Consider the following 14,180-nt stretch of genomic DNA (forward strand, 5'->3'; position numbering starts at 1 on the left):
TTTAACAATCAACAAGAGGCTTCCAAAATAGTTAGGCAACGATTTTGTGTCTCTTCTTCCAAAACACATTTTCTTCCCTGTGAAACTCCCTTCTGTTAACCTTTTCTGTAAATGTTTTCAGGAACAAGATTTTGGGGAGAAAGGCTAAAAGGTTAAGATGGCAGAGTACATAGATCATTTCCAACTAAATCTCCCCTCAGCGTTTTTATGGGGGAAACGTTTACTTCAGCTTTTTCTGGAATAAAGAGCCTTATAGCATAACAACACACTAACACAATTTAGTCTATAGATTGATACACATTGCAACACTTTGTGAAAGTTGGGGTTTTAATGCAGAATGGTTTTTTTCTTCGGTGCACCTGTAAAGTTAGCAATAATACAAAACTGAGAGAACTCTGGTCATTATGATTGCACCCCTGTATTAAAATAAGAATAACATAAGTTCTCCTTTAAATAAAGGATTCTGTTAAACAGTTTGAGTTGATGGCATTTTAAAGAGGAAATTAAGGATGATCACTCAGTCGTATCAATCACAGTAATATCAAGGACACTGCTATCTACTTTCTCTACCTGTACACCTTCAGGCTGCTTTCAAGTAGCACACACAAATGCTGCATGTAAATACTTAAAACACATTGATATGCTTAAATTTTAAAGCTTAAATTTTTAAAGTTTTATAAGACATTTTAGTGTCAATCCTTTTATTTAACGTTTACAGAGTGAATAGCTGGCACCTTGGCCTCTAACTACCATGCAACCCAAAGAGCATGAGGGCCGCATTCTCAGCTGGTGGAAGGCATCACTACACAAGCATTATTCCGTGTAGCTCCATGAGTTTCACCAAGCTGCAGTAACCCGCCACATTCATGGCTTCAAAAAAAAAAAAAAAAAAAGCCCTCCAAGAAATGCAAAACAAGCGACTGCCTCCTTTGAAAGGCTTCTCGTATTTTGTTGAAAGAATCGGGAGCAAACTTAACGCAGCTGCACCACTGAAATATGCAGTTTAAGCCATTACCATGTTTACACAATCACACTGAACAATACGAGTACTTCAACTAAACTGTGACTAACAGCGACAGGAGTGCTGCTCTTCGGCGTTCCCTGGGCTCTTCTGAGTCACATTTACTGACAGAGAGGAAGCCTTCCCGCCAGCGCAGCAGTTACCCCGCTCGCAGCGCGCTGCTTGCTCGCTCCCATACGAAACGGCAAGCGAGCAGAGCCTGTCAGCTCCCAAACCCTCTGGCATGTACTGCCAACACCATTTTCTCTAATTTAGACTTTTCTTTCTCAGTTCACTCCTTCCTCCCTTATCTACCATTCTTGTCTAATTTTATGCTCCCAGTGCAATTGGTTAGCTTCACCTATTTAATTACCAATTTAAAGTTACATTTTCCTTTCACGTGCAATGATCCCACTCTGATGTACACAGAGTTCATTCAATAAATCCCTCTAGTTATCAGCATGTTTCCAGAGAACACAATTCCCTCCCCTGCACTTTCTTTAGTGGTCGTATTGCCATTATTCTTTTGGAAACACCCTCACTATTTAAATATCACAGTTGCTACCTACTACATTTATGTATCCAGTACTGCTGTTGGTTTCATTTTAGATATTTAGGGGCGAGATGATCATCCCACTCTGTTCTATCTGCACTGGTCATACTCTGACTGAAGGAAACAATCTGCTTTTCCTATATGCAGAACAACTCTGAACACGACAGCCAACATCACTGCTGGTGCACAAACCCACAGATTTCTCAGTAATCCTTCTGAAGAATCGTGTAAAAACAAACAGTGGAAGATCTGAAGTGCTAAAGGGCGTATGCCTTTCAGTTCCTGAAGCAACTCTTGCAACCTGCCCTCTGTACAGATGCAGAATATTGGGAGATGGCATTTAATTGAGATTTTCACATTATTTCCAAAAGCCAAATCACTCAGCTTTGACTATCAAAATCACGGTGGAAAAGTTAACCAGGAAGAGCCTGCACTTTTTTCCTTCAATAGAAGAGTAAACTGTGTTGTAAAGATTTTTCTTAATACAAACCAGTTGTTCAACTAGTTTAAATAGATATTTCCACACTAATTTAAGAGTTATGCTAAGATTAACAAGAGGATAACCATTCCACTTTGCATACTTTTCTCCTATTGAACAGACTGTAGCAAGATTTCTCTGATTTTAATTGCTGCCTCCTTCTTTTAAAAGGAAACAAAGGCATGCACTGTCTTTAAGAATTACCAAGATCTTACTTATACCAATCTAGTTACCAATTTTGTACTTGATAAACATTTTTACACTTAACATGAAAAAAAGCAAGTTAATTGCTGCTATACCACTGCTCTAAAAGCAATGTTTTCTTCAGAAAACAAAACATATGCACAGCAATTTTATTGTCAGATTTCAGTGAAGACTCCAAGGTATGGGCATATGGTTGCACTTATGCTTTTCCTAAAGTAGCCTTTTCTTTCAAAACATATGAAAGAATTCACATGATTCATGACCTCGTTGCTACTTGCAGAGTTTGCAGAAGCCACTACTGAACAACTACCAGATTTGCCCTTTCAAGTGATATGCAAAAGGCATGACAAATTACCCTCAAATGTACTGAAAGCAGTCATTACAATATCTTACACTAGTCTATGTGGATAAAGGTGTAATTTTGCATTTCAGTAAGCGGGGATTTACACAAAGCAACTGCAACATGTTAGAGTGACAGCTCTGTCTCGCTCAGACACCCTCCTTGTGCTATACTACTGCGCAAGAATACACACGTGAAACACGCTTGTTCTATCAGTCACCACCCGGCCGAGGCACAAGTGCACAGCAGGTAACAACTACAACTGTGCTTTATATGCTGGAAGAAAAAAATGCAAAAAGCATCATATGCATATGTATCTAAAAAATAAAAAACACTCGTAAAAGACAGGAGAAATCACTTTGTATGTAGACAGCAAGCCCAGTGCAGAACATCAGGCATTGGCTGGTATTTTTGTCCACTGACAAGGGGCAAAATACAACTTTCGTAAGAAATGCCACAAGATCCTTAACACTCACTTGCAGGAGTGTGACTACCGGTATGGTAGTATCTGGTAGTTCTCCTCAGTCTATTACAGGAAGCTAAAAGTTCCCTTTTATAGATGTAAAAATGGCAATTTCCAGAATTCTCTCAATTTGGGGTCCCTTACCTATCAATCCTCTGAACTGCAGTATTTGCATACCTTATGACGCCATGCAGAAGCATCAGAATTACTCTCAGTGAATAATGAGCTCAGCTTCTCAAAGATTAAGGAGACTTGCTTCAATTAAGAAAGATGCATCTATCTTTGCCATTGGGAAATGGAATACTCTGCCATGAGTCACGCGTAATGAGTCATGAGAAAACAGTAGTTATTCATCTTATCTCAGCATATTTCATTTTTCAGTCAAACACTGATTTTAAGTTTGAAGGTGCACTATTACCAATCTTATTCATCTGCTACTTAGTGAAAGGATAACAATATTTGCTTGCAAGAAAAACTAGTAAATAGTACACAGATCCCACTACAGTTGTAGTTTTCCTAAAAATGAATGTATTTTAACCAACACTGCCAGTTTCCTTCCAAATATCCTGAAATTAAATAGTTAAGGCAATGGACACATAGGGAGTTTCAATACCCCAAAATACTTCGCACTCAGCTTTCAGCACACGAAGCCATGTAAATCTTCTGCAATACGGAAGGAATTATAACTGGCCACAAGCCATTTAAAACCTCTAACGTTGGAGACGGTATGATGACCAACTGAAAGAATTGCAGGAACGTATCTGGCAAAAAACATTTCAAAGCTTCCTGTAACACACTATTCTAGATTTATTCATGCTGAACTCATAATGCTAATACCATGGGGTAGTAACATACTAACAAACAACAGAAAAGTTACTAACAAAATAATTTTGACTGGAGGGTAAACAAACACAGAAAGTATCCCCTGAAATACTCTGACACCTACGCTCTCTTCAATCCTGTGATCTCTGAGCTCTTCCCAAGCCTAAATATAGGCTAACTGGTATGGGCTACAAGTCATATCAAGAGCATGATGCAGTAATATCTGCATTATATTAATTTTCTTCTTAATAAATTGGATACCTTGAAATCATCAAATCATTAACTTCGAATTATGACTCTCTTGGGCAACGATCATGGTGGAGCATTTACATCTGCTACTGGGGCACTTAAAAAAAATATCCAAGACTAATGGATGGTGGCACACAAGCAGTTCCTCCAGCAGCCAAGACAGACACCATCCTCCTCCTCTGGTCACTCAATCCTGACCCTTGATGCAGTTGATCGTGCTTTCAACAGTGCCAATAAAACTCCTTAAGCTGGCTTTGAGGGAGCATCCGTAACTAACCCCCCCCCTTCCTGTGCACATTCAGAGGCCTCTGACATACCTAAGGAAAACCAACTCCTTTTACCACATGAGTTCATCAGGAAAAGATAATACAGTCCCACTGTGTGGTTTACACGATAGCTGTGAGAAAGCAGAACTGGGAACGTTGGAGGTAAATTTAGTAAGGATGGACAGGGTTGCCATGAAGATGGCCCTCCTTTTCGATGAATCACTTAAATAGCAGGCAAAATTGGGACCTCTGAATACTAGGCAGTGAAATCACAAACACAACAATATACACTGCATATATAACTTGGGACACTGGTGAAGAGAAGGGAAGGAAGGAGGAGATAATTTGAAGAAGGGCTGTCACAAAATGTAGCCAAAATAAAGTCTCTCCATGGACAACTCCACTGCAATTCTTTAATTGCATTCTGGCAGCTCCATACTGCTGAAACAGACAGGGCAGATGCGTTATGTGCCTTGGCATCTGTCATCTATAATTTACTAAATAAGTGAAAAATCAGGCTGTGTTAGGAAAAACTAAACAGTGAACATTTGGATTCTCTTAGGACCGTTTTTTTTTTATCCTTTTCAGGAGGTTCACAAACCTGAGAATACATTGCAGATACATTTCTAAAAAGCATACAACCACAGGAAAAAAACAAACACCCAAACAAACCAACCCCTGAAATAAAGAGAGCAGTATTCAGAAAAATAACCAGTTACAATCAAGCACACCTCCACATTAGTCCTGCTAACTGAGGCAGACCCACATCAAGAAAAGCAACAAACTGAAAGCTCTTCTCTGAGCTGCTGGTTAATAACAGCCTCTCCCGTAGAGACAGGAACACAGCTAAAATGCTGGCCATGCCTCCACTTCAGTTACCCTTACTCAACAGAAGAGCAGCAGCAGGCAATCTCAGCCTTCTCAGAATAAAATTTAGCAAAACCAGGCCACTACAGCATAGTAAGAATGACAGCTTATATATACTAGAACTTCTCTGGTCACCGTTACAGCCTGATGAAGCATCCTGTAAGCTTCTGGGGGGGCTTGAAAAGAGACTCTCCCTCTCAATCTTCACTTCTCAGAACAACTTTAGCAACAGCAGCAAGGGGACTCCATCATTACTACATATTGCATCTATAAGCTGCTGGCAATCAGTAGGGGATATGATTTTTACCACATTCCTAGTGGATGTAGCTATCGGCATGAAGACTCTGTAGCCTAGATCCAGTCTCTGGAGTTGCTCTGTTTGCTGGCCATAAAAATCTATTTTGCAATCACCTCTCCTGTTCACTTGAACCTGGGAAAAAGTAGCCTTCACCTTTCTTAATTATAATGTCAAGCACCACTTAAATTATGCAAATAATGGAAAACAGTCTCTCAGATTTGGTAAGAGATCAGGATGTTAGACTAAAGTCCTTGTAGAATGATTAATGGTAGGAACTCTATACCCAGTGCTCTTTTTTTATTCCTACAGCCATTCTGATTGCCTTTCAAGCTCACTGAATGTCAAAACAAACAATTTTCTTGACAAAGACCACAGATAAAAATCATTTAGCTCCCACCTCCATCAAGATTTCATTTCAAGCTTCCAACGATCTACTTCCTAGGAACAGAGTACTCTTCACTAAAAACACACATCAATTGCGTTATATGCTGAGTCTGCTCTCCCACCATGAGCTGCTAGAGAGCTACAGAGCACGACCAGGCCAAGCAGCATAATTTGCTTACCAATCCTGATGCACTCCCTCGCCTGAAATCTTTGCAACGGTTGCATCTTGTTTAAAAGCTATTATGAGGCTACAGATTCTGGTACACCACATTGGAAACTGGACTAAAGTAACAGCAAGCCAAGAAAGGAAAAAGCATGGCAAGAGTATAGCTCTTAAGAGCTTCAAGTACAGACTAAAATTTTTAACTTGTGGATGAAAACTGCTTTTCCAAGGGAAAAAAAAAAAAGCTTGAAATGCTCCCTTTCAGAAAGTATTGTTTGAAGGCTGGTATAAAGGTTATAAATTTATAATTAATATTGATTGCCTCCAGACAGTATTCCTCTGTTGCTCAGCCCCCTTCTAACCTTCCATTGACTGAAAGAAGACGCTTATATTACAGTATTCCCTGATTTGCAAGATTGATCTCCTCTGTACTAGTCAGCATTGATTCTGTACAGCACGAATTGTTTTCCTGATATATGCATTCCATAGCTTTTTTACACAAGTGCCAGCTATTTAAAGTTCTTGTGAAGCAATCTAGTCATAACACTACTGGCCTGCTTGTACTGTACTCGCACTGTAGACCCTTTTGAGGCAATGCATATTCACACACATACTTTAATACGTTTTTCTAAATGATGTTGTATTCATCCTGAATATAAACAAATCATATATATATGCTCATATACACACACACAAGCATATACCAACTCTGCACTACCCACTGCATATGAAGAATTAACAGTTTGGGTTTCTTTCACATCAAAAAACCTGTATTGAAGGTTGTTATTTTTATATCACTCAGTTTGGAGAGTATATACAATAAGTAGTAATTAAATTCATTCTGGATTAATTTTTGAGAAAAAAAAGCCTTAAAAATCAGATAATTTGCTGAAGAAAAAAAATCAAAACCCAAAAAACTTACTGTAATATTGTATTTTCTTCTATTTGACAAAAATACTTTCAATTAGTTAGAGCATTTATTTACACTAGTACTTTAATCTTAAATGACTCTTTTTTAAGAAAGAATGGAGAATAACTTCACTGTCTAGAACCTCAGAAGGTTAGTCCTACTACATGATTTTGTTACAATTGTGAGCTGTTTACATTTCTGTAGCAAAATCCTGTCTTCTAAGCGTTCACACCTTCAGCACAATGAAATCAAATACATCTCCCTTTTCAACTCTTAATTCCCAACAAACAGTGAAGGTGTGTAGAAACTTAGGGCAGGACTGAGTATTTAAGATTTAGGAAAACTTTTACTTCAGCAATTTTTAAAGGGTAGGGCTGGTGGGGGTTTTTGGTGCTTTGTATTGAGAGGGATTTCTCCTAAAACAAACAAGTTTTGAAGCAGTTTTGGCTTTTTTTCAGCAAAATGAAGGTTTTTAAAATGGGAATTTCATGCAGTTTCCTAAAATGGCTCTACTTAGCCATTAATGTAATTTATATTTAGCACACGACCACAAACAGACAGACTGCTAGACTAGACTGTTTCAGGGAAGAGCAAACCACTCTGCCTCTTTACTCAGTGTTGCTAAAATAAAGAGCATGGCAGTAACATGGGAAATGAACACAACATAGAAAAATATGACATTTAAAAAATGCCAGTTGAACAAATTACATTGGAAAACTGAGAAGAGATCACCCCCAAGTAAAGCAACCAGAACAACATCTTTAGCTAAGCTCAAGAGTAACAAACTGCACACTCAAATAGATCAATTTTGAAGTTATAGTTTGCCTATACAAAACAAACCTTCACAAAAAAACAACTCTCTGCACACAGCGACACACAAGATAGCCTCTTCTCTTTATCCATCCCCTTGAAAAGCCACCACTTTGTGCCTTGTGCTCCAGTGAAGAGCTGGCAGGAGGCACCTGCTCGCTGTGTTTCTGAACTGAACACAGGCCGTTACTTTCAGTGTATTCTAATTTCACCAACTGGAGGCTGTTTACATCTCTCAAAGTCATTCTGAACAGTTTAACGCATTTTGCATCATGCTACTATGGCCAGAACACTGAATAAAAAGCAAAAGTTTTTACTGGAAGATTCAAGCACATCTAGACAGCAACCTCACAGTCATTTCTGCAGAACACTTATCCTGACACTGAATTCTGGTCATTCATACTGACACCATACCAAACAGGAGAAAACACTAGTGCTGACTCTCTCAACCAAGACAAAGTGATGGAGTGAAAATTAAGCATCTGCCTCATTGATATCTTTTTAGTCTCCTCACCCTCTTCTACCAGTTTGGCAAAGGGAAGCGTACACACACTGCAAGTTCACGTAGCTGTTCAGTGGCATCAGTTCCAGCACACACCCCTAAAGTCATGGTCTTGGACGGGGTCCCCCATCGTGTGGCACTTGCTCACAGTAAGAGAAGTTTGCCTTCAACTGGTATGAAGCCATTAAACAGCCCAAGTTTGACAAGTAGCTCAGTGTTCCTAAACTTACGAAGCTTCATATAATCATTTACATTTGCAATAGTCTTTAACTGGGGATAAGGTCTGTCTTTATGGGTATCACTAAACATTTACTGTCTCAGCATTCCAATGTTTTCATAAAAGTGAAAGCCATTGGAATACATTATTAATTTTGAAGGCATTAATTAAAAACACTCACTGACTTCAAAAGCATCTTTGAAACAAAAGAATCCTGAACACTGAGGCAGGATTTGCAGTATCTGATGTGATCAAGCTACATCAGTTGACAGAAAAACCCAAAAGCATCTTGTATTCAAAACTGAAGCTATGTTAAAAATATAACAGAACACAGTTGAGCTCAGAGGCACTTAAAAACTTCAATGAAATACTAAATCCACTCACACCCTATTTACATTAGAGGAGTGCTGTAATTGCACAAAAATATGATCACTTGTGGAAATTCAAGCACAACCTACCAAGCACTACTGATTCTGCCCTCAGATGCAAAGACTACGTTCATTAAAATAAAGATCTGTTGTGCTAATGAAGAAGTCAATGTACGGGATACTATGTGATGAAAGGAAGGCAGACAAACCTGACAGCACTCTGAGGGGTTTTTTTGGTGGTGGGGTTTTTTTATTGGTTGGGGGGTTTTTTAGGATACTTAAAAATGAAAATTAGTATAGCAATTCTTCCTAAATTGATACTGCACTTCCTATTCCCCCCCACCCCCTTCAAAGTATCACCAATCTAATATCCAACTGCCACATACAAGCCATTTTAACTGTTTTCAACAACCTTCACTGATCACTCCTAGGCAAGGATATGCCACTTTTAAAACAAAGTCTACAGAGAGACTTAGAATAGGGAATCTTTTCTACACAGAAAGCTGTATAAATAAAGAACTGAATCTGATCATTTTCATATGCTGCCAGGCTTTGGGTGGATAAATGTTTCCAAAGAGCTGGCGCCTCTGTTTTGGGTAGGAGTGGGTGGAATATTGCAGGATTCCCCCTCCCTCCCCCACTGAAGCAGAATCTGGTCTCTATTAAAGGCATTTCAGCTGCAATTCTACTGTCTGAAATACCCTGATTTTATACAGTGTTGCAATTCCTAAAACAATCATTAACACTGATGAGATCCTGTTCCAGGTCTGGCAATTCTGAGTCTTACTGTCCATGCCAAGCTTAGCAGGAAAGAAAAATGTTAAGTTTTAGCAGTTAAAAAAGGTGTATCAATACCATATTGAAGAGATTATGCTGAGGGGATCTTCATCTGTGTGTAGTGTAACACACAAAAACTCACTCACACTTAGAACCCACCTTTCCTAGCTGCCCCATAAAAAACTTCAGGTACCATCTCTGTAGTGCAACCAAAGATACTATTTGACCTATTGAAATTACACAAACGGAACACAATGCAGCTTGGACTAACACTGTTATAACTGTCAGCAGTGCAATCATCAGAAGAGTACAAACCATATTTCCAAGCTGACTGAGCATGCGAGCATTGGAAGATTTGATACAGGCCATAAACACAACAAATATGGGAATGCACATTTATGCATTGCCTTCTATCGAGAATTCTGTATGATGATCATGAGCACCTTACGTAAGTGCTTACTGATTAAAGTTCATTTGATTCTGCCCGAATGCTGCATTAGAATAGAACTGAAGTGAAAGTCAGGGAAACAATGAATGGTTTGGAAACCTGATTCCTCCTTAGGAATGCACTGTAAGCCTATCTCTGCTCCCTCTCCTGCCCCGCCCCAAAAGATCCTGATTTCTATACAGTCCTAAGATCCAGAGTGCAAAAGCTCATCTGTAAACATTCCGGATATGTGGCCAGGACATCTTCCCCCAAACACACAAATGAAAAAGCAAAATGTAAAAACCAATTATAGAACTACAAGTAATTGAGGCAAAGATCTCTTGTTATACACATTAAACATATACAGTAAAATAAAAAAAACAGAGCATGCACAATAATGTATTGCAATTATTAAAAACCTGTATTTGACATCACATAAATTTGAAGCACCTTTTGACAATGTTTTTCATTCTGCTTAAACATATTTCAAGTCAGCAATTTTTCCTTTTCTTCCTTTCTGTAGGTGACCTACACCAGTGCTTTAGAATTGGGACAATGACTATTGCTGTTTTAAGAGAAAATGGGTACTGGCAGCTAATAAGGACATCGTTTAACAACAACTGCCTGCTGCCTTATTAAAAACAGGAGTTGTTTCAGAAGTTATTGAACCCAGCTCCTGCAGCTGGCCAGGGGTGTTGCTTTTTGTGTCTCAGTGCCACAAATTTTGATGTCTGTCATGAAGCCCCAGATGCTTGATACTACCTCAATCTCACTGTTAACTGGAAGAGTTTTTGTGCATCCTAGCTGCAAATAAGTGTTTTCTATACTTGGAGGAAAGAGTAAGTCTCACAGAACTCCAGAAGTTATTTCAGGAAGCCTCGTTCTTGTTTAACCTTCAGCATTCAGTAAACACATGGCTTCTTCTCTGTAGTAACAGGGGTGGGGAAGAAGGGCAAAGTAAAATAAATCAAGAAAAGCCTGAAGTAAATTTAAGCCAAGGACATAAGGCTAGGCTTAAAGTTCCTACCTTGTTGTTAAAATTAGGGCAGGCTGCCATAGATCTTCATGAACAGCTTAAGTTAATTCTACCTTCCTTTGAACAGAACTCAGAAGCAGGTTCAAGCTATGCTGTGACCAAGACAGAATGATTCAGGTAATCTAACTCTTGCTCCAAGGATCCAGTGGTAAGCAAGGCCTCCAAGGCAAGGATTTTACCTTTGCTACAGCTGACATCTGGCCTGGCTACATCAGTGTTTACAAGGAGACACACACCAGCCATCCCTTCAAAGTGAGAGAGATTATTCTCTACATCTGCCTTTCCCCTCTCATTCTCAGTGTCTTCCAATTGTACTTGGAAGGGAAGAAAGTTTGTCTAATTATCTCAGTTACCAGTAAGGATGCCAGAAGAGTAGCTTAGCAATAACAATAATCAAGTTTACTAAAAACCTGAGAAGCAGCAGACTGATCACGTTTGTTTATAGTAAAGTCAGGCTGTACTGATGAAGCAGGAAGTAGGAAACCGAGTTAGTAAGGGAAAGAAATTCAAAGTGTTTTTGTTTTCTCCTTATTCTCTGCCTGACCTACAGCCTGCCTTAACTTGCCAACTCTCCTTATGCATTACTCATCCTCTTGCCTCTCTGACATCTCTGAGCAGCTGGTTTCCATTCCCTTTTCTGGCTCCTCTTTTCTTGATCCCAGTAATTTCTGCTCTCATCAAGAAAGAATAAGATTCAAGACTGTGGGGCCCTAGAGAAGCAAATAACAAGATGGGGGAACTACACCAGTGAAATAGAGAAGAGTAATACTCCACGCCAGTAAGAAAAAGGTGAGAGGAAAACAGAACTAGCCTGTACAAGAAAGCAGACTGTGGCATCTGATTAAATTCACTGGCAACGTTTCCCACAACATGGCATAGCAAACTACAAAATATGTGCCGAAAGCTCCTGAAACCTTTCCTGTGTTCATGAGAGTGCATGGGGCAAACGATCCCTATCTCTGCTATTAAAGTATCGGCTGAGAGAGACATGGCAGCTCTGTGAACAAATGCATCCTTAAGTATTCACAGAAAAGGCCATCTACAGAAAGGAAAAAAGGATAAAATCAGAGAATTCTTATCAAAACTTCAAAATTTTGAAATTCATTTTATGAGAGTTAAAAACAATGCATTTTACAATTTTTATACGACAACATCGAACAGCAAACAAAATACACAACATGGTACAAACAGAAAACACACAACATTGTACAAACAGACAAATAAATGGAAACAATCTAAAGTTTTGGGAAAGTACTAACCAGTTACTGACAGCAGCTGTGAAACCCTCACCTCCATTTCCTCCCGATGAGACCTGTCTCTATCCTCGAATTCACGAGTTCTTCGCCGAGCTTCTTCAAAGGCTTGTTGTGCCAATGCATCCTCCTGCTACCAAACCAGACAACACAGAGTGACACAAAAGGCTACCCTCATTTCTACCAGATGACATTTCTTTTGAATATTAGGGATCACTTGGCAGCAAAGACAAGTATGTCCTACAGAATCTGCTAGAATATTGATGAGTTCCAGCAAATGCCAATATAGGTTAATGAAATAATACTTACCTTCATCACTGCAGTAGAGATAACCAACGCTGCAATGCAGCTACTACTAAAATATATTTTCAGAGAACTGCTTTTCCAAAGTAGTTTAAAATGCTGCTGTTTTTTAAAAGCTAGGAATTCTCAAAAGTTATATGAGAGAAGCAATACATTTTATTCTCCTTATAAAAGTCATTTTGAAGACAGTATTCACAGGTATATCTAGATAAGAGTTCACTAGCATCATGATATAAGTAACAGTAATTTACTTGTCTTTAATTTAAAAAAAGTATTACCTAAGTTACAAACCAAATAAATCCTTCATTTTATCAAAAGCTGCCGAAGGCTCATCAGTATGAACATTCATAATCCTTATGTATCATTTAAATTCAGATGCATAAGAAAGTGCAAAGCAGAAGTTATTCCTCCACTAATATGTACACATTCCCACACAATGCAGAAGAAACCTGCAGGTTTTCAACAGCCCCACTATTTTCAACAATGGCTTATGCACTAGAATAGATTTAATAAATTAACTCTCAAAAAAAAATTCTTCAAAGCATATTTTCTATTAGAAAATGTTTTAAATAAAATGTTATTAATATGTAAGCCTTTATTAACTGGGTTACAAATTATTTCTCTTAGAGAGACCTTTTAGCACATAATTTGCTCAGAATGAAAATAGATGGCTCTGTTCCCCGCTAGAATTTTAAAATCTTCAGAATGGAGGAGTCAAGTCTAAAGAGGCTGCACAAAACAGTAAGGGATAAAGTATTGTTTCTCCCTCCTCAGCTATAATTACTGCTAACTCTGCTTATGATTCCCACATACACATAAATGTTATTTTCAAGCTGATAATTTAAAAAAATCCTAACCTTGACTGTTAGAGGACATAAACATGTTGAGAGCCCAACTAAATTTTAATATATCAAGGGATTAAGTGCATTAATTTTTTAATTTAAGATAAAGCATCGCTCGTCTGAGAGAATGTTAAATTGCTTTTTTTGCCATCGGCACAATTGTGCACCCTGAAGCTACTTTGTGAAATGATGTGAATGAGTGCCCCTCGTGGCCTAACACAGTTAAATACAAACATCTGTCAATCAATAACTCCACACAGCCAGGTCCCCAGAAAGCTATGTTGAAAGGCAATGTTTAAAGCTGCCAATAAGATAACATTTTAACACTACCTACTATTTTTAAGAGTAGAATTTGACCCTTTATCTTAATGTTCATGCAATACGCAGCAACCAAGGTCAGACAGTGGAAAGTAAGTTTGTTCTTAATAATGCAGAAAGATAGATATAAAACAGATAAGCTTGTTTCCCAGATGACTCCAGGAAAGCTGTCTTCTTTCTAATTTACAAAAGTTATGTATGTCTTTATTACCCTCTTTTTTTTTTTTTTCTTAAACAGACTTAAATGAAAGCAGATTTTTTTTTTTTTTATAAAAAATTTTTTGCATTTTATCATCATTTAGAGTGGTCATGAAATAAAAGGCTAACATA

General features: G+C 38.4%; 1 protein-coding gene across 3 annotated transcripts in view; it reads right to left on the bottom strand.

Moving 5' to 3' along the window:
• CBFB (core-binding factor subunit beta) overlaps nt 1-14,180 on the bottom strand; it is a 44,137-nt gene that overhangs the window by 2,678 nt on the left and 27,279 nt on the right. For 2 of the 3 annotated variants that reach the window (XM_074839676.1, XM_074839674.1), the window contains one exon: nt 12,425-12,520. In XM_074839676.1, coding sequence (XP_074695777.1) covers nt 12,425-12,520 — 96 coding nt within the window. Of the gene's footprint in view, nt 1-12,393; nt 12,521-14,180 lie in introns of all 3 variants that reach the window. The other variant, XM_074839675.1, reaches the window with a different exon arrangement.

This window comes from Strix aluco, chromosome 14, assembly GCF_031877795.1.
Source record: "Strix aluco isolate bStrAlu1 chromosome 14, bStrAlu1.hap1, whole genome shotgun sequence".
NCBI lineage: Eukaryota > Metazoa > Chordata > Aves > Strigiformes > Strigidae > Strix > Strix aluco.